Genomic DNA, 21,802 nt, shown 5'->3' with positions numbered 1-21,802 from the left:
TTTTTCTTTTCACCATTTATGTACCATACAGTTTGGACAGTATATATGCAGGACAGCTAGCTAATCAGTAGTCCTGTCTTGGTATGTATCATCATGGATGCACTGACCTTGTCAAGAACAGATACAGTTGGCACACTAGCTTAAGCTGGGCCAAGATACTCCTATTTACATCTTCTTGAGCATCTGCTTCTTGGTGAATCCAGATGCACTCACAGACTGCAAACCTGATTCTTTAGGGAAGTGTTGCTCCATTTAAACCAGGTTGAATTACAATTCCAGAATCCATCTATCACTCTCTCAAGCACCTCTGCCAAGGGTTGGCATCTTACTATGAGGAATCTTGTCATATCCTCAGGGTGCTTAAACTGAAGTGTATCCATGAACAAGTAGGCATAGGAAGTACATCATCAGAATCTGCTAATCTTAGTTAGAATGAATGTGGGAAATTTGTGCACAGAAAATTTTGTTATATCATCTTTCTTCTATTTTTGTTGTGTTAGATCTTTCATACAGTAATTTGGAATAGCTGCACTAGAAAATTCAGTGTAAATGTAGTGGCAGTGGCAAATTACAATTTACTCTTTGCTGTTGAAGCTGCAGGATATTCCTTAAAATGGGTTCTAGCTTCCGTTGATTTATTTTGAATCTCCTCCATCATTGCCATGGCTGGCAACCCTGTTTTCAATCCTCTGAACTTTCTGGAAAACAAGCAGGCTTGCCATGGTTTATTTCTGTCATGATTCTGTGACAGGGAAGTTAGACTAGGTTAAGGAAATGTGAAGGACAGACTGAGGATAGCTATGTGCTTGAAATTTTGCTCTTTCTTAATGTCCTCTAGATTTGTTCTCTGTCCCGTTTGTGGTGACTTTGACAGGTATGCTGTAGGAATACGGAAGGATACTTAGGAGGTAGCCATTGTAATTCTAATTCCACACAAAATAAGAGAAGAGGCCAGCCTTAACTTCTGGTCAGCAAAAGAAACAATCCAAATGGAACATGACCTTCAGTTCAGACCTATCAGCAGCAACTTGCCACCAGTGACAGGTCTATTCAAACAGCCCTCCAAAGCTACTACAGCTGCAGAAGAGCATGCTTCCTCTACTATAGAAGGGCTGTCTTAACTAGATCTTTTGTTCCTTTAATTGGCAGACAATTTAGGCTGAGGAGTATCCTGGAATCAACTACCTCTGATCCAGCAGCAGTCCAGCTGCTGTTTTAGCTCTAAGCCTCTAAGGGCACTTTCTCTTGGGCATTTGTCTTATTAGTTAATTCTGTATTTTCTCTGATATATTCAGTTTGCAGATTAATTTATGAAATAACTCCAGTCTCCTTCATGCAGAAATGATTTTGATCATATTGTATAGCAGAAATGAAAGATAGCATTTTCATAAGACCTGATTCTTGACTCCCAGACTAAAATAGTGAGGATATATTGGCAAAGGACCATATTACAGTATAAGAATTTAGCATGGAAATACGTGAGGTATCCAGAAGGATCAAAGAAACAATCTCCTATTGTAAACTGAATAAACGATAATAATAAGCCATGGCCAAAATATGTAAATATTTATCTGTCATTACCAAATAATTTTTAGGGTATTATATGTAAAGTATATGTAGCACAGTTACAAAGAACTTAAGGCATGATCATCTATGGTGGTTTCTGTGTGAAAGTACTTTCTGTGAATAAATGTTTTGATTTTTGATTAGCCAAAATATAATGCCTGTCCATTCACAAGTGGTCAATTATGGGACAGTTTTGTTAGTTTTTCAGAATGCAGCTTTGGACTTCCGATGTACTTTGGGAAAAGGCATCATCTACTGAGGCAGTGCTTTCCTTGCATTTCCCCTTCCTTTTATATAGCAGCTTTGGCATCAGAATCTAAACCATTTTTGAAATTCATTTTCTCTCCCAGTATCTTATTGTTTGGGACTGAGCCAACAATTTCAGGGTGATTTGTTAGATACTAAGTTTTAAACTTTTAGTTTAAAAATGGAGATGAGAGGACAAAAGTTAGACAGCAAATAGTATTCTACAGAATTTGTCACAAGGAAATGTGTGCATTTCCTTGTAAAGAGAAACTGACAGCTCCTGTCATTAGTGAGAAGCATCATGGGGTTCAATTCTCCATTTAGGAAACTTCTATAAAACTGATTTAGTATCTGAATAAAAAAGGAAAACCTTACAATTCATAGAAAGACACTTGATAATGTGTTTGTCTTAGTACTTTGAATAGATTTTCCTTTTGCTATAGGTAATTTCTTCAAAATATAATTTGTGCTCTGTAGTCAGAGTAAAATTTTAAAGTGCTTCTGAAATGTCTTCTGTAATATCTAAATCTTGATATTCAGAGAACTTACCTATATTTGTATATGTATAACTGTTCTTTCTAGTAAATGAACTGGAATCATTGCTGAGTTCCCAGAATGCTCTTCTATCAAAATTAAAAGAAGAATGTTGTCAATTGGCAAAGAAGCTTGAACATGTCACTGAAAGAAATAGGTAAAGAGAGCTTGTAACCTTTGCATGTGAAGCTATAAGGAAGTATTAAGACTTCCTTACTATTTATAAGTGCTCAGTAGAAAGCTGCTTCCCATTGTAAGACAGCATGTTATTCAGTGTACCACATTGGCTGTTTGTGATCTCTAATCTCTTTCCTTCCTTCTCTTTTTCCCATATATTTAATATGTGGAGAAAAGCAGATGATGATTACAGTCAATATATAGAAAGTATATGCTCATACTAGTGAAAATATATATGACTAGACAACCCATGACCAATTGGGTAATCATTTTAGAGGTATTTCCTTACCAGATTCCTCAATGCCTTCCACAGTGGCAGAGCTTCTAAAGTACTGTCTTCACTGGAAAAGTTCTTAAAATTCAGGGAGATATTCAGAGACGTACCTGCTTTGAAAATAGCCCATGTCATTCATATTGAACTGTATAGCACAGTCAAACATCCTGAGTTGACCACAGGAAGTTTTATGACACTTTGTATTATGTCATAAAATGTTTTATGATAATTTTTATGTCATAAAATGTTTTATAAATATTTGCCAAATTTCTATTCAGTGGGAGTCATAGGTCCCGGATTTTGGACACATTCTGTAAGTTAGCCCATTTGAGATACCTTGGTTCAAAAATTATTGGCCTATGACACACCGTTTCTCCCAGTTAAAGGTTATAGCCACAAGAGTTTAGTATTATATAGCTGGGTTAGTATCAGTGTATAATGAGTATATAACCTCTATTTATGTATACACACATACATAAATAGAGGTTATATACTCATATACACACACACACACCACATGTATGTCTATATGTAAGTAAGTAAGGGCTTCGTCGTGGCCCATACTAAAAAAAAAATCAATGATTCTTGATTGAAAAGGATGAGAAAGAACCCAAAATAAATCAATTTGCATATCACAGTAGTTGTAATCACAGTGCGTGTGCATTGTTAGCTTTTTTTAAAAATTCCCATTCTTTTATTAACTAAATTAACTGAATAGTTTTAATATACTTGTGGATTGCAGATTGCTAGCCTTACAGATGACCTAGATTGCTTACACACAATGTGCTTTTCTCAGAGCAGGTATAAATCAGGTGTTAAAGTTGCTTCTGAGGTACATACTGTATTCTTTGTAAGGGATAAATAAATACAATAAATAAGGAATTTATTACCAGTTTTGTACATTGCCTGTTCATTTATGAATGTGTACTGTATATGTTACCCCTTGCAAAAAGTAAGTGCCTGCTTCAGATTAAGCTACAAACATTCAAGGAATAATTACTTGTAGAATTGGGCATTGAAATGTTATTGCTACAGTTGGCATCCCTTTTACTGTACCTTATGTTAACCATGTTAATCTGGATAGATGAGTGGGACCTTTAAGCATTGTAGTATGCAGTGCTCTGTTATATAGCCATGCCACCTTCCATGACACCTCTTTCCATTTTCCTCTACTCTGTTGTGTTCAGTTTACATTGGGCACTGATGCCCATCCTTGCTGAGAGATTTGGGAGTTGTAGTCCATATCTGGAATACCTACCATCTATTCCACATCCTTGCTTATAGTCGGCAACTCTCACTTGTGCCTTTATCTCCTTAAAATTACAGAATAAATTCCATGGCACTGTTCCTGAAATAATGTTTGGAAGCTTTGTTGATAGAGGTTGGAGTATTAAGTCCATTTCTCAACTGAGGATTAAATTCAGAGTGATTAATTAATCTGATGGCTTGTCAGTATTCATGGTTAATCCATTTTGAAACTGAGTCTTGATTAAAATTTGTGTTGTGTGATAAATAATTTCTTAGCAAAATTAATCATTATTGTGTGTGAAATGGTTATAGCATTAGGAAGATAATGGTAATTACAACTGAAAGTAAAAACTAATACAAACTAAAAAAAATAAAAGAATAAAAAATAGAAAGTGCAGAAAAGAAAAAAATAGAACAATAGAAAAGAAAGAAAAAATAAGACTATAGTAAAGAAGAAGAAAAGAAATATAGTATAGAATAAAAGAATATAGTAAAGAAGAAGAAAAGAAATAAAGAATTACTTCCCCCTTCATCACAACAAGTATAAACAATTTTAGTAACTTATCACCTTCTGTTAAAATACAACAAATGATCTCTTCTTCCCATATCCCATCTTGTATCTGTAAACAAATCCTTAAAGCCTCATCATTCAGTCCTGATCAGCAAAAGTCCATCAAGGGTTACCAGAGATAACATATCTGTTTTAACCTTGATCAAATAACCCCACTTTATATTCCTTCCTTTTACTTTTAACAATTTTGATCTTTAGTCCCTTCAAATAATGTCCTAGAACTTGATTTCCTTTCACTTTTTCTTTATCCCTTCTCACAAGGTTTTTCAAAGCTTTAACAAGTCTCTTTTGTAAATCCAATACAGGAAAGTTAACTATAACCAGGTCACTCTTTTGATTTCTCATTTTTGTATCCCTTTTAATTATTAAGACATTATCTGGTTTCATTTGTATGTCCAGTGTAGCATCTTTTTCCATATCATTTTTGTAGGCTGTCATTTTTAAATCCACTTTCAGATCAGTCTCAGTCTTGTCCAGTAAAACTTGTTCCTCTTCCATAACATCTTTTAAACATAGTCTATCTATAGAGGCAGACACTCTTAAAATTAACTTCTGGGTCCATTGTTCAAAACTATCCTTCAATATGTCTAATCTTAAAATATTTTGCTCCATTCTGTATTAGTAAGTCAAATTTCAGGATTCTTCTCCTTTAAATATAATCTTTAGTTCCTTCTGGTTCCCTCTGGTGTGCAACCTTCAAAGTCTCATCCTATCATGTTTTTTTTAAAGAGAATTCAAGACAAAAGCATTTTCCCGTGAGAAGGATTCTTATAATTAATTCCAAAATCTTACTTCAAATCCATCTGGACCCTTAGTCTATGTCTAACTTTCCAGAATCAAAATTCTAGTCACCTTTTTGCTGTTTATTCCAAAAGAAAAAAAAATTAAGTCCTTAAACTTGTGTTTAAAACTTCTTTCACTAAGGACTGAAGGAAACTCACCCAGTGCTATAAAACTTGTCAATCCAAAGGTTCCTAATAGCTAAAAAGCAGTTAAGAAGCAATTTCCAAAAGTGATTAGAAAAGGAAGTATGCGAACCCCGTGTCCTTTTTGAATGAACCACAGTTTCAGCAAGATGGTTATTCCCTCATTTCTCAGAGCTCTAAACCTGCTGGAGACCGGTGTCTTGTGGTCTCCTTGCAAGGAACAGCTGTATGGAGCACCTTTGGGCGATCTCAAGTCCTCTCTTCGTCTGGAGAAAAATTATGAAGAGCCTGTCTACTCACTGGATCTTCATTCCAGCATGTTTGTCAGCTCTGCTTTTAGCAGAGTCATCTTCAGTTTGCCATTTCTTCCCTGGAAGTCCAAATACATATTCTGAAATACTAAGAAATCCCTGCAGGTTGAGACAGCTATCTGCCTGTGACACTAACATTTGTAAATAAGATCATTTAGAATATAATCAAAAGCCAGCTCTCCTCAGATAATGCCTTTTAAAACATCAGTTGAGCATTCTTACAGGTATCAGAAAACATTTTCCAGTGCAAAGCCTGTGTGAACTTCCTTCTCTCGATTAATGACGCAAATTAAACTGTAGTTATGTACAATACTTCCTTCATTTTTAGGTTTTGGCTGCTGGCTAGGATTATACCTATTTTGGCTCTACAGAACATTACTGATATTAACAGACCACTTTGAACTATTTGACATATCCAAGGAGGCCCAAGCAAAGCTGCTTAAATGCCTATTAGTTTTTTAATATCAAAAAACAAAAGAAGTATTTTGCATATTAAATATACTTTGTTGGCACAGTGCTTTTGTATATTAGAAGATTAAAAAAAAGAATTTTTCTACCATTTGAACCAAGAAAAGGATATAAAATCTCAAAATAAGTTTTAGTATATTACTGCTTAAGTTTCACAAATCAGTATGCATTAAGGATTCCAGTTCTTTTGGTAAGATTACCAAGAAGTGTAACATACCAATTAATATATATAGAGTATCTTGGAACTGATTATATCCAGGGTGTATAAAAATGCAGTTACATTATGCAAGACTGCAAACTTGCTTTATTGGATTTAGCTGTTACCTTAAGTAATGTATAATATTGCTGGTCAGATATAAATTGGTAAGAGGAATCTATAATAATAAAAATTAGCGTGAACAAAAATTTTCCCACATATATGGGCGGATCTTGGATGTACTGAACTTACTCCCCTCCAGCTGCACATCTAGCTTTGTGTAACATGTGGAAATGTAAAAATACAATTCTTTAGTGTTTTCTGTATTGGGGTTTTTTTTTGCCCTTTTTTGGATTATCGCAATGTCTGAGGCTTGTGGATTGATGCTTGACACTGTCTATTGTGTATTTGTGATTTGCGCTTTGTAATTAAGTGCAACAATGGAAGTCCATTGGGTCTCATTATATATAATGGTTGGTTTAATTTGTTTCACTTCTATCTTGTTAATTGTAAATTGATCATTAAGATTTGAATTCTAATCTGTCACCAGGGTTGAGTGTATTGAAGCTAGAGAAATGATCCTGTTTTTAATCACCGATGATGAGAAACAAATTTTATAATTTCGGTGCATATTGCAGTCCATATATTTTAACACTGTTTTTTATGGTGTTATAAATATTGTTAAATGACTTTTAGTGTAGTTTTACTGTTTCACTATAATGGATAAATTATATTACCATTTTGGCAACAGTAGGCATCCAACTGTGTGAGTTTAATTGAAGTAAAGAACATGCACCCGGTTGAACTGTTTTCCTGCATGTTCAATTGATGCTGTATTGGATGACTGCAGTCATTACACTTAAACACCAGGAGTGTCTTGCAAAGCTAGAGAACCAGAATGTAAAACTGAAGAAAAAGTAATCCACAACTGTGATATCCTGTCCTTGTCCTAATCTCAATCAAAAGGAATAGAAGCTACCTTACATTTAATTATACTACACTAAAATGGCGAGTTTCTGATAAATGGAAAAACAGTTATAGTGAACAAAATATCTAGGTTAAAATTTCTGTATTGTCTGTCAAAATTAAAGGAACAAAACTGGCTTTATAAGCTATCTGCACATGGAGTGATTTACAACATACTCTAGCTTCTTGATTCTTTCCCATGAAATATGTTTAGGGTTGCAATTTTGTGGGATAGAAAAGAAAATTTATATCAACTTCCTGCAGAATAAATGAAATTGTGTAAGGCAGTTTTTCATATAGTTATTACTACGCTTACCGTAATGGACTTGCCCAAAATATTTTATAGTACAGCCTTCTACATCCTAGTGTCCTCTACATGAGACTGTGACACCTATCATCTAAGCCAGTACTGGTCTAGAGGACTTTAAGTTACAGATTCCAATAGATTTATGTTCCCAGCTATGTAACAGTACTGCAACAGTACTTTTTGCTATTCCCTGTTCTGAGGAAAGATGCAGATGTGCAGTATAGATTTGTTAAGGTGATGATACACTGCATGATAAAATCTGGCAACATCCATCATCAGTGTTTTTAATTCTCTAGGTCTGAAATCAGCCAGCTTAGTCAGGAAAATGAATATATCCATGACAGACTTGAGAAGATGCAGAAAAGGCATGATGAATTGGAGGATCAGTGTATCCAGCATGGAAGGATGCATGAGAAAATGAAGCTAAGGTAGGGAGATTTATTAACTTATACCTGTGTGGTTTACTATAACAAACCTGATGTTCCTATACCGTTCATTTAAAAAAAAAAAAAGATCAATATTTTAGGTAATTGATTATATTTTTAAATTTTAATAGATAAGAAATTCTTCAAAGACATGTTCTTTTAGGCTGTTTCTGTACTGTTGCCCAAATTAGATTCAAATATGCTAGTCTCCAATAAGAGTCTTTGTTAGCAACAATATTTTAATAGACCTTTTTTAAAAAAGTATAGCTGTGTGTGTGTGTGTAAAACATATATCTATCAAAAAACTCCCCATCCCATTGAGGCCAGCCTCCACCTCACTCTGTGGCTATGATAAACAGCATTGTTACCTCCTTTCAGCCAGCCAGGTAGGTCTCTTCATCTTCATCTGCCATGAGATTTAGCTGATAATATAAATGACCTGGTATTAGGAACACAGAAGAATAATTGCTGAAAACTTAGACTAGTTTAAAATATTTTTTTAAGCATTCAGGCTATTCTCTCCCTTTTTGCCTTATTCTTCTTTGTGTTCAGTCACAAATCAAATTTCTTGTTTATTGCCTCTGAGGCAGCTGACCTTCTCTAACATGCCATCTGCAGTCACCCCTACATCTGCTTAAGAAATGCCACTTCCTCAGTTTTTTCCTCTCACTGAATTTCTAAATGTCTTACTTGCTGTTTATATATCTTGTCATTTATAATCCTTTGGCCTAATTTCCAGTCCTCTCGGTAATATTCATATCAGAATCTATTAAGTTGCAAAACGGCAACGTATTTATGTTTATTACAATAGTGATTTAGTCTAAGGTTTGGAATATCTCCTTATAAATCTGTTACCTACTAGTATTTCAGATACTACTGCTTGTAACAATATGCATCCACTCTACTCTCCCCCGCCCCCCCCCCCCAAAATAGAGACAGTAGATATCAGCTCACCAAAATGCCCTATCCTTCCATTTTCAAATGTGGCATAAAGCTCTTGGGTGGTGGTGTTTTGTTTTAGCTTTAATAAAGGAAAGGGAGATTTGACCTTTTTCCTCTTCAGAATTGTTTTCTACCACACATTTACTGTATATCCTCACAATTGGTTGGGAATAACATCAGACTCTATGTTCTACCTACCTTTAGCAAGTGGCTTTTATTTTTATTCTATTGCTCCTGGCTCTGTAGATCTTTGGCTTTGAATTAGAGATTTTAATATTGCATGGTAGTATGGCGGTCTCTTTTGATCTCCCAATACAGAAGAATCACATTTGCAGCCCAATTTAACCCAGGAGATAATCTGAAGGGAGAGATAGAAAACATGGTAGGGATATGCATGTAATTCTTCTTTTCTTACCAGGATAAACAGCAACTCCCAGAAATATTTGAATGTTTGATGTGTTTAATCAGTTTAATAGGCTTTGTCTTCCTGTGCCCATTTGTACATGGCCCAATCATGATATGCTGGCATTATAAATATCTGACTGAAGCAGTGAAAACAGTGGAATAAACGTAATATTAAAAGTATTTTAAGTTAACTCATTATTCTATATGTCGAAGAACTTACAGAGTCTAAAGAATTGGACAATGCAAAATAAGCTGCTTTAAATGGATAGAATTGTTAAAATAATATATTACTAAAAATACCTGTTTATACCCAACATACAGAAATCAGTCATAATATTTAAAAATGAAATATAATGGCTTTTTAAAAATATGATTATATTCCAAATAATCTATATGGAGAAGAAATACAAAGCAATTATTTAATCCTAAGTGATGCTGGGGATATGAAACAACATATAAACAGTATTTCCTATTTGGAAGGTGACTATAATTTAAAAGAAAAAACTGAAGGAAAGTTAAGAAATGATCGAAAGTAAATATAAAAGCTGTAGTTAGGACAAGACTTACATTAAGTACCTTAGAGATTAACTTTAAATTTTACAGTCTCAAACTAAATTAATTTCATAACAATCTTTAAAAAAATATGAAGCAGATTCAAAAATCTTCATCTGGTTCTAAGGAAGAATTGGAACATCTGGATCATTTTTAGCTATTAATACCTATTTGTATAGTCTCTCTGTACAAATAACTGTTTTCTAAGTTTTGTATATAACAGAAACTACTTCCAGTACCAAACAATATTTTTCAGATCCTCCTTAATGACACAAGTAGCATATTCAAGTTACATGGCAGAGGTACAAAAATGCAGCCCAGGATATGACACACTAGCATCCTTTTTGTGGCTCTCAGAGCCCTTCCCTCTGAACATGGAGCCAAACTTTTGGGGAGGTTGTATTTTGGGGGGATTTCAGAGGCTGTCAGGTTAAAATGAGTGCCAAGATTTGTAGGTGCCTACATCATCCACTTTGAAATTCCTGAACTTTGCCCATTCTCAAATAGTGCTGGCTTTTCCATTTTTTGAGGTAGCCTTTCAACATACCATGCAAAGCCTGGTACATCCATCAAGCCAACAGAAGTTGCACTCTTGATGTAGGAGTAGCAATCTAAGTCTCTTTGACTAACATTTTATTTAGGGCTTGGCCTACACAAATGGTTGGTTAAAATTATCTTTGGTCCATGTCAGTTATTTCATGTTTCTGATATGATTTGCTTTCAAAGGACTTTACCATGTGTAAGTATAAATGTTTGCATAATAAATCTTGAGAATTGGTTAAAATAGTCCCTGCACTCTTCAACGCTGCATAGATCACTTGGAAATGACTATGGATTAAGATGGGAGAAACTACAATTGTCACTGTTGTGGAGAATCTCTATGATAAAAATGAATGTTTTGCCTAGAATGATGCTTTTGTTTCAGAGAATACCTGTTTTGACAACTGATGTACCATTTCAGCAATGGCAAAAAGATGTATCTAAGTTTGTATGGCTTAGTTAAATATAAGGTGTTAACAAGATGCAAAGGAAAGAGGAGGATTGGGTCTACCTGATCTGAAATTGTAGCTTTGTGTTTGATTTGGATGAGAGAATGGGTGTTGCTGAGAAATACAGGTAGTCCTCACCTTACGACCATAATTTCCATCACTTAGTGATGCAGTCATAAAGCGTAATGTCGTGACTGCATCGCTTAGTGACAGCAATCCCAGCACTCCCTGTTGTCATCATTAAGTGAATTCCACCAGTTCTTAGCTGAGGACCCACCCCAATCCAAGCAATTCCAGGCGTGGTACCTCCCAGCTCGGAGCCTCAGTAAGGTAAGGGACTGCCTCCAATTCCCCCCTGCCTATCTCCCTCCCCCATCTGCCCTTTTGGCTGCCCTGCACCCTGCCTTTCAGGGTGACAAGCAGGCCCAGTACTGCACAGTTCTGAGGCTGCTTGCCATGCCCCAGGAAGCTGCAGCCACCCCAGTCACAGCCACAGTCGCCCTCGCCACCCTGCACTCCTCCGCCCCAGCTGACCTTCACCAGCTTCTTGCTCCTGCTGCTGACGAGGCCTGCCCGGCCTGGCCCTTCACACCAAGAAGCCCCTTTGTGCCGTGCTGCTGGGATGTCCTGGGGCTGGGCTTTGCACTGCACTGCAGCTCTGGAGCTTTGCAGGAGGAAGGAGAAAGCCTCATGAGCGGCCAGCAGCTTCCAACGTGAGCTGCAGAGTGCATGCCAGAAGCGCCCCTGGAAAGTCTGCAGGCACTTCCAGCATGCGCTCTGCAGCTCTTGTTGGAAGCTGCTGGCCGTTCGTGAGGCTTTCTCCTTCCTCCTGCAAAGCTCCAGAGCTTTTTTTATATGTGCTTTTTTTTAATATGTGATAACTGCAGTGAGATTATTGTATGCACAAAGATGGAAGGAATTAGCAATACCTACAACAGAAGAATGGTTGGTGAATATGACAGAACTTGCTGAAATGGCTAAACTGACTAGAGAAAAGACAGTATCTACATTTATTGCTGACCGGAAACCCCTTATGGACTTTTTGCATACAAAAAGAAAAAAATGAATTTGTGATTTATGGTTTTGGGTAGACTATAGAAAGAAGAGAGTCATGATGTAACCTTAGAGAGAGAGGTTAAGGCATAATTGTACTTATAATTGCTGTGAGGAAGATCAGAAGCCATTTCTTTAAATCTTTTTTATATCATCTTTTTTATATCATCTTTTTTCTTCTTTTCTGCTTTCTTTCTTTTTTCTTTACCTTCCTTTTTCTTTTTGCACCTTTAGCTTTTTTTTAATCTCTCCCTTTCTTTTTCCTTTCTCATTCTCCTTTAGTTTGTATTAGTTCTTATTATTGTTGTTAACACTCTCAATAAAAATTATATATATATAAAAAAGGAAATTACTATGAACTTTGTGCAGGACAGGTGAAATCCTCAGGTTTTTGGTTTTTGGTTTTTTTTATCATAGCAGCAGGTACTAATGGAGTGTTTATTCTATTCATATCAGGCTTTAATAAATGAAAGTCTGCCAACAGAATGATATCAGCTGAAGCTCTGAGTATCTCCATTGATTAATCTTTATCAACTATGGTGGTTGTGAGTAATGTCTTTCCACCAAGCTGTTCTATGGAAGCCCAGAATTACTTAGAAAAAAATCAGCTGAGCAATATGGTACAAGTCACTGGTAGTGGTAAAAATAGTTTCTTATAATTTATAACTTATTTTTAGAAATGCATTTGCATTTTTAAAAATATATATGAAACTAGTATTCTCAAGCTGCTATTGCCTCATGATTAAGATAGTATGCTGCAGAAAAAGAGGTGTAATGTGGCTTTTCTTTAGTAGTCCATTTCTTTTATATTTAAGTAGTATGTATTGTCATGGACATGATCTTCTCAGTCATAATATATGGCTGTGAAAGACCACCAAAATAATTCATGCTTAGGTAAAGGTAAAGGTTTCTCTTGACGTAAAGTCCAGTCGAATCCGACTCTAGGGGGCGGTGCTCATCTCCGTTTCTAAGCCTTGGAGCCGGCGTTGTCATAGACACTTCCGGGTCATGTGGCCAGCATGACGACTCGGAACGCCGTTACCTTCCCACCGAAGCGGTACCTATTGATCTACTCACATTTGCATGTTTTCGAACTGCTAGGTGAGCAGGAGCTGGGACGAGCAACGGGAGCTCACCCCGCCGCACGGTTTCGAACCGCCGACCTTCCGATCGACAGCTCAGCAGTTTAACCCGCAGCGCCACCGCGTCCCTTAATTCATGCTTACCAAACACTAAATAAAAGTGGAGCTAACATTAACTGCCCTAGGAATGGAAGCCTACAGATGGAATTCTGCTGCAGAAAAAAATCTGTTCCATTTTCTTATCAGTGCGCCATCTCTTGATGATGAAAACAGATTCTCTGGAATCAGTGTTTAAATATTAAACAGGGATCATATGAAAAGTTATAATTTTCAGATACAGTATACTAGCCCTAAATTATTTAGGGCTTTCTGGGACCTGCATCTTAGCATCTTTTTTCTTTACCTTCTTCTTTTTCTTTTTTGCACTTTTAGCTTTTTTTAATCTCTCCCTTTCTCTTTCTCCTTTCTTGTTCCACTTTAGTTTGTATTTGACTGAAAACTTGAGTAGTTGGAATGGGAATAGCATACTGTGGTAAACAGTCTGCATAAGAAGCAGTGTGGCTATTTATTTTGATTTGAGTGTTTCCAAACAGTCTCCAAGGGCAGGCCCCTGGAAAAAACAGCTACATTAATTTAAACATGAGATACAGTCTCAGTGTGTCATATCTGCTGGCCAACCAAGCTTCTGTCTTATCTGAACCAAATCTTGATTTGTTTGCGTACATTCATTACCTTGCAGTGTTTCAGGACATCATCAGTTATAGAGAGGAGATCCAATCCCAGCTTTCTCCTGCACATGCAGAATAGGTCTTTTCTGCAGGAACTGGGGAAAAAGCTTGGTAGGCCAAATGGGGAACTTTTGTGCGGTTTATTGCTCTACAAGCTGGAAATACATTAAGCATCTCAATATCTTAAATTCTTCAGAAAACCAAAGTATCTAAGTTTAGTAGAAGAGCACTTGACAATTCTGTGAAATTGTCATACCATCCCTCAAATCCATCAAGCAGTTGGAAAATCTTCCAAAGCCTTGAGAAATCCACTTAGTTTCATCACTCTCTGAGAATAGGCAGATTGCAGATGTTGTAGCTCCCAAGTCTAAATCATAATGGTCATGGCTAGATATTTTAAACTAATTTTAGGTCACTTATATTCTGGCCAGTAAAAGGGGGAAAAAAAGTGTGCCTTGTCGTATTTGTGGGACCATGATTAATCACAATGAAAGCCATAAAGTACTAAGCTGCTTCTGATGAGGAACTTCACTGAGTTTCCTCCAAAGAGTTGGAGGAAAAATCAGCACTACTTTCAAGGCCACCTCTATCAGTACAGATAGGAGACAAGCAAGGAATGAACAACATACCACCAAATCCTATTCCTGAGTTATGGTCCCATTATGAAGTGGGGATTTACTACATGGACCCAAAGAACCTTGCCTGCTGTTCTAGACTGTCACTCAAAAAACCCAAGTTTCTTGAATCTGTTTGAATCTTTCATCTTCACTCAACCAGTTTCAGTCACACATGCTACTTGTACATCAGCTTGTTTAGTTGAGATTAAGCATTTATTGAATGAGCTCTTTCCATGTACTGAGCTGGTATTAAGCCACAGCACTTTGTGATCCAAACAGTTTCGACCAGTATAATCAGAACTGTGTTGACAGAACAATAAAGCAGAAAATTAATAATTCTCCACTGACCTGTGTGTCATTTTTACCATGGTGTATAATTTGCGCAAAATCGCCAAAATGGCAGCATCCATCTCTCCCTACTCTTGAAACATAATTGAGCCGAAGTAAGACAACAAAACAGCCATGGAAAGCTTTCATTCCTTAAATGTTGTTACCAGTTAGATCTAATAATATAGTCAAACATAAAATGTAAAACAAGCAAACACTCCAATCTGTCCAGCCTAGCCCAATTTTTGCCACTTACCTGAATTTTCAGTTTTGTAGTCATCGCCCCTCCTAATTCTCACACACTAGAAGCCTCTCTCACACCAAAGCTCTAATGTTTCTTCCTTATCTCAACCCCAAAGTGTAACCATGTGTTTTTTGTTGTAATCTCTCAACTGTGATAGGGCTTTATTTCACTCTAGCAGCCAGATATTGCTAACCATCCAGGATTGATATTCTAAGAAGCTAGGCTGGTGTCTTCCACCAATTCCACCTTCTTAATGCAGGTAGAAGATACCAGGAAGATACTAGGAAACCAGGTGCCAAATATTTTCCAAACAGATACTCCATGAGCATATTTTCTAGTTCTTCCTTCAGGACAGCAACTGTATCTTTGTTGTTGTTGTTCAGTCGTTAAGTCGTGTCTGACCCTTCGTGACCCCATGCACCATAGCATGCCAGGCCTTCCTGTCCTCCACTGTCTCCCAGAGTTTACTCAGATTCGTGTTCATTGCATCCGTGATGCTATCTAACCATCTCATCCTCTGCCATCCCCTTCTCCTTTTGCCTTCAGTCTGTCCAAGCATCAGGGTCTTTTCCAGTGAGTCCTCTCTTCACATTAGGTGGCCAAAGTATTTGAGCTTCAGCTTCAGTATCTGTCCTTCCAATGAACAGTCAGGGTTGATTTCCTTTAGGATTGACTGATTTGACCTCCTTGCAGTCCAAGGGACTCTCAAGAGTCTTCTCCAGCACACAGTTCAAAAGCATCAGTTCTTCAGTGCTCAGCCTTCCTTATGGTCCAACTCTCACAGCCATACATCACTACTGGGAAGACCATAGCTTTGATTATACGGATCTTTGTTGGCAAGGTGATATCTCTGCTTTTAATATGCTGTCTAGGTTTGCCATAGCTTTCCTCCCAAGGAGCAGGCGCCGTTTGGTTTCATGGCTGCAGTCACCATCTGCAGTGATCTTGGAGCCCAAGAAAATAAAATCTATCACTGCTTCCATTTCTTCCCCTTCTATTTGTCATGTTCATCGTTCCAATGGTCTGGATCCATCGTAACGTTTCGCATGTCACTTTCCTGATCCGTGTCTGTCATTTGCGGGGAGGAGGATTTCAGCCCTGCCGGGCTGTAATCTCCTTACTGTTACTGAGGAATGTATGTTTGGGTTATTGCATGTGTTCAAGGTTACTTTCCCAGGCCAATGTGTAACGGTTACCAACACCTGGGAGGGGATGGTTGCTATGCTGGGGCGAGAGGTGGGATCGGGAGTGAAGCAAGGGTTTTTAGTTTGTATTTGGCGCGCTTTTGGTCATTCTCAGCTTTCTTTGTATTTGCACACTATTCTTTCAATAAATCAGTTTTCATTAAGAATCTGCTTGTGAGTCTGAGTATGTCAGAATAGGCAATCATTACATAAAGCTGAGAATCTTAAAACTCTTACCACTAACATCCTACTAGGGTTGCTGTGAGGAAATAAAGTTAGTGATGGCTGAACCTACTTCCCGCTCGGGAGAGAGTGAGGATTCCAGTGTGGGGGAAACGGATTCCATGGGACAAAGAAGGGAAAGGACCCTCACTCCGGAATTGGAGGAACTGTCGGAGACCTCGGACGCCAGCTCAGCTACTGCAAAAGCGGTAAAGTCCAAGGTGGTCAGGAAGGCAGAGGGAACCCTGTCCGGAATGCCCCCGGCACCTGTGAAGCCAAGGTATCCGCTGTCCCCAAGTGTGGCCATAATGGAGAGGAGTGGGTCGGACGTCTCCGAGGCCACTGAGAAATCACAGAGGTTGGAAGCCAGGGTAAAGTCTTTAGAAGACATGATGGCGAGGATGTCATTTGCGAGGGGCAGCCAGGACAGAGGAAGAAGGGAACACCATTACAGACGGTCGTCCCCATCTGTTTCTCCCTCCCCCCCCCGAGTGTGAGGAGGAAAGACCGGAGGAGGTACTGGGGGGGATCGCCACCGCGCAGTCCCCGGCGGGTGTCTCCATCGCCCCCGCGGCGGGCTGAGGACGCAGGGAGGGAACGAAGCAGAGATCGGAAGAGAAGTCCCAAAGTCGGGGTTGCGAATTCCCCCCCCCCCTCGAGAGGAAAGGTCTCCAGAGCCCAGAAGGAGGGCTGGGCGGAAGGAGAGGAAGAGCAGCCCACAAAGGGCCAGGTATAGGGATTTCACTGTCAAGTTTGATGGGGATCCCACGAAGCTGTCATTCTTCCTGACTAATGCAAAAAGCTATACGGAGGAGTTTGGGAGGCTGTTTCCCTCGGAAAGGGCAAAGATAAATGCGGTAGCTACTCAACTGGAGGGGAGGGCAGCTGATTGGTTTGTCCAATTAACCGAGATGGACGCCATGGAGTTGGATGATTTCAGAGACTTTCTGTGGGCGCTAAAAATGCATTTTGCTGACCCGTTAGCAAAGGAGAAAGCCAAGGTGGCCCTGAGGGAACTGATCCAAGGATCAAAGTCCGTGGCTGATTATGCCCTAGAATTCCAAGCCCTAGCGGCAAAGGTCGACGATTGGTCACCAACTACCCTAATAGAGATGTTCAAAGACGGACTGAGACCCGAGTTACTGAGATGGGCGTTAGGAAGAGCAGATCCGATCACCCTATATGACTGGATTCAACTAGCAGGGAATGTCGAGCAAGCCCAGGCTAAGTTCACACAAACCAGGAAGGGCCCCAAGCAAATGGCCATGACGAGGACGGCCAAGCCACTGGGCACCACTGGCAGAGCGGGACGTACTGCCTGGCAAGAGGAGAGGGAGAGCCGTTTGGCGAAAGGGCAATGCCTCCGATGTGGGAAGGAGGGGTACTGAGCAGCGGCGTGCCCGCAGAGGAAGACCAAGGAGCGTCAGGCAAAGCCGTCAGGGAAATCCCCCTCCGTGCCCAGGAAGATAAAGGCAGCGATGGCTGAAACCGAGGCTGAGAACGCCCCTTTCTATGGGGACGAAGGGGAGCCCGAGCTGTCTCAGCCGGCGGAAAACACCAGCCACCTGCTCTAAGGGGTGCCGCTGGGCAGGTGGTAGAGGAAGGGCGCGACCACGCTTCGGTGAGTGGAAATTTCCCTACCCTGACAGTGAAGGTGAAATTGGGGTCCCGTACACGAACTGTTGAAGTATGGGCAATGGTCAATTCGGGGTGCTCGTGGTGTTTAATGCACCCTGAGGTGGTGGCTGCGTTAGAGCTACCCACGTTCCCATTGAAACGGCCCATGATCTTCACTCAATTGGATGGATCTACAGTGGGGGGGGGGGGGAAACCGTTGACCCACTCCACAGGGATGGTGGCATTGCAAATGGGCAGCCATTGGGAGAAACTGCCTTTCGTGGTGGCACCTGTAGGGGGTCCGTTTGTCATTTTGGGGATGCCTTGGTTTGTCCAACAGAACCCACAAATAAATTGGGTGCACAGGACTGTGACTTTTGCGGATGGGTTCTACAAAGCCCCGGAGGGGGATGACGTGGACAACGGCACTGTGGGGAGGGCGGCAGCAGCAACTCTGCATTTCCTCACCGGTCCGCTAGACAGGCTGCTGGAACAATACCAAGACTTTGCAGGTATGTTTGGCGAAAAGGAGGCGGATCAGCTGCCGCCGCATCGCAAAACTGACTGTGCCATAGAGTTTATCCCTAATGCACAATTGCCTAAGCCAAAAATTTATGCTATGACCCAGAAGGAATTGGCAACGCTACGAGAGTTTGTCGACAAAAATCTGGCTAGGGGTTTTATTGAACCCGCCAATTCCCTGGTAGGGGCTCCTGTTCTCTTCAGACCAAAGAAAGATGGAACTTTGCGACTATGTACAGATTTCTGGGGATTAAATGCAGTATCAATATTAAATAAATATCCAGTACCGTTAATCAAAGACATGTTAACACATCTGGCGAAGGGGAAAATATTCTCCAAGTTAGATCTGCGGGAGGCATATTTCTGCATTCGCATACGGGAGGGGGATGAATGGAAAACTGCTTTCAATTGCCCTCTGGGCTCTTTCCAGTATGAAGTGTTACCTTTTGGGTTGGCGGGAGCGCCTGGGGTCTTTATGCAATTGATCAATGAGGTCTTGCATGACCATTTATTCAAAGGGGTCTTGGTGTATTTGGATGATGTGTTGATTTATACTGAAACAATGGAGGAACATGAAAAACTGGTGAGGCAAGTGCTCAGCAAACTGAGAAAGGCAGAACTGTATGCTAAACTATCTAAATGTGCATTTCATAAATCTCAAATTGACTATCTGGGCTACAGAATTTCGGACATTGCCCCTCACTGAATTACTCAAAACAAAAGGGTTGGGGGATACCCGAAGGGTAAAGAACCCTGGGGCGTTCTTAAATGGACGCCTGCATGCCAGGTGGCGTTTGACAAACTTAAATGGCTATTCACTGCTGAACCCATTCTGCAACATCCCAATCCAACCAAACCTTTTGTGGTTCAAGTGGATGCCTCTGACTTTTCTATTGGAGCACTCCTGCTGCAGGCAGATGAGTCGGGGTGTCTAAAGCCCTGCGCTTATCTATCCCGTAAATTTTCTGAGACTGAAAGGCAGTGGCACGTTTGGGAAAAAGAGGCTTTTGCAGTCAACGCTGCTTTAGACACTTGGCGGCACTTACTGGAGGGGGCTACCTACCCTTTCGAGGTTTGGACTGATCACAAGAACCTTGAAGCGCTCAGTGTGCCTCAGAAGCTCAGCCCAAAGCAAATCAGATGGGCTCAATTCTTCAGCCATTTTGATTTCAAGTCAAAGTTTATTCCGGGAAAGAAAAACTTTCTAGCCGATGCCCTTTCCCGTTTGCCTCAGGATTCAAGCTCTGTTCCTGACGTGGTGGGTACGTTGTGGACTGAACCCCAATTGGGCATGGCAGCTGTGACTCACAGCCAGACTCGTGCGCAGCAGCCCGACGTTTCACTTTCACCCCGTGCAGGAAGGTTGCCAATTCCCTCTAACTTGCAACAACAGTTTCTCTCCAAATTGAAATCTGATACTTGGTTGCAAGCAAATATGAACAATGTTACTTTTGACCGGGGCTTTGCTTGGAAGCACGATCGTCTCTATGTCCCTGACGATTTGCACAAAGACATTTTGCTCCGTTCCCATGATGATAAAGTGGCTGGTCACTTTGGGTTTGTGAAAACTCTCCACTTGGTTCGGCACCAGTTCTGGTGGCCCACGCTGAGGCGTGATGTCAAAAACTACGTTGCCTCCTGCCCAGTGTGCGCTGGGTCCAAAAGGAAGGTTGGTAAGCCCCAAGGGTTATTGCAACCAGTGGCCAGTCCCTCTCACCCCTGGGAGGAAATTTCTATGGATTTTATCGTGGATTTACCTCCGAGCCAGAGGAAAACTGTGATTTGGGTTGTAAAAGGCTATTTCTCGAAACAAGCCCATTTCATTCCATGCACTTCTATTCCCTCTGCTCAACAGCTGGCCCACCTCTTCCTTGTACATGTGTACAGGCTCCATGGGAGCCCCGCCCGTTTGGTGACTGACAGAGGCACACAATTTACTTCCCAGTTTTGGCGGGCTTTTATGAAATTGGTGGGCACTAAACAGGCATTGATGCACTGCATTGTTGTAGGCGACCTCAGCAAAGGGAAGGAGATCGACCCAATTGTCCTGCTGATAATTTACAAAAGCACGCAAATACTGCTCCAGTGTGGAATTAAGTGCCTCTGTAGATCCGTCAGTCTCAGGATGCGACGCAGTGGACCAGGCTGAGTATGTCAGAATAGGCAATCATTACACTATTTGCCAGGAAGTGATGGGACCAAATGCCATAATCTTAGTTTTTTTAATGTTGAGTTTCAAGCCAGCTTTTGCACTCTCCTCTTTCACCCTCATCAAGAGGCTCTTTAGTTCCTCTTCACTTTCTGCCATTAGGGTGGTATCGTCTGTATATCTGAGGTTGTTGATATTTCTTCCAGCAATCTTAATTCCGTCTTGTGATTCATCCAACCCAGCTGTATCTTAGTCTATACAGATACAGTCTATACAGTCTAAGACTGTATCTTAGTCTATTCTAATTTTTTACAAAACTTTTTCTGCCACATGTTAATTTGTCATATGTGAGATCTAACTACAATTAAGATGTTCAATCTTACTTTATGTAAAACAACGCTTCACGTAACTTACTCTTAACAAACATTTTAAAGCTGATTATTTGGAATAGCTGTCTCTTGTAATTATGTGTAATGACACAGAACCAGGGTATCAATTTAGGGAGTTACTTAAGATGCAGGGAAGAAGATAGCTATAGTTGGGAATTTTATCTGATGGCTGGGAGTTCCATAAGTCCACTTTTGATTTTTTTTTAAAAAGCATACAGATTAGTGATATTGGCAGGATTGCCTAATGCAGCGAGATGTTTTTGCCCTAGAACAGTAAATCTTGATTCCTGGTTAAAAATACTTACAATTACTTCATCATGCTAGAGTTGCCAACTTTAAAATGCTTACTCTTTCAGGGTTAGATTTCTGTGATTATGTAAGTTCACTGGAATTAGTCAAAATGTTATATCGTTTTTCTTTCTTAGATCAAAATAATATAAATTTGCTTGTACTCACATGTAGCAGAATTAATGTATCAGTGCCTTAGGGAAAAGAGAGCTGCTAACAAAGACAAGAGATAGCATTTTAAAAACAATTCATTTATTGTTTTCCTTTCTACATGAAG

General features: G+C 39.8%; 1 protein-coding gene across 1 annotated transcript in view; it reads left to right on the top strand.

Moving 5' to 3' along the window:
* SDCCAG8 (SHH signaling and ciliogenesis regulator SDCCAG8) overlaps positions 1 to 21,802 on the top strand; it is a 132,892-nt gene that overhangs the window by 83,623 nt on the left and 27,467 nt on the right. The window contains exons 15-16 of the mRNA XM_063306278.1: positions 2,395 to 2,503; positions 8,087 to 8,218. Of these exons, the coding sequence (XP_063162348.1) occupies positions 2,395 to 2,503; positions 8,087 to 8,218 (241 nt within the window). The remainder of the gene's footprint in view (positions 1 to 2,394; positions 2,504 to 8,086; positions 8,219 to 21,802) is intronic.

This window comes from Candoia aspera, chromosome 1 (genome assembly GCF_035149785.1).
Source record: "Candoia aspera isolate rCanAsp1 chromosome 1, rCanAsp1.hap2, whole genome shotgun sequence".
Classification (NCBI taxonomy): Eukaryota; Metazoa; Chordata; class Lepidosauria; order Squamata; family Boidae; genus Candoia; species Candoia aspera.
This window is presented reverse-complemented; position numbering and strand designations above follow the sequence as displayed.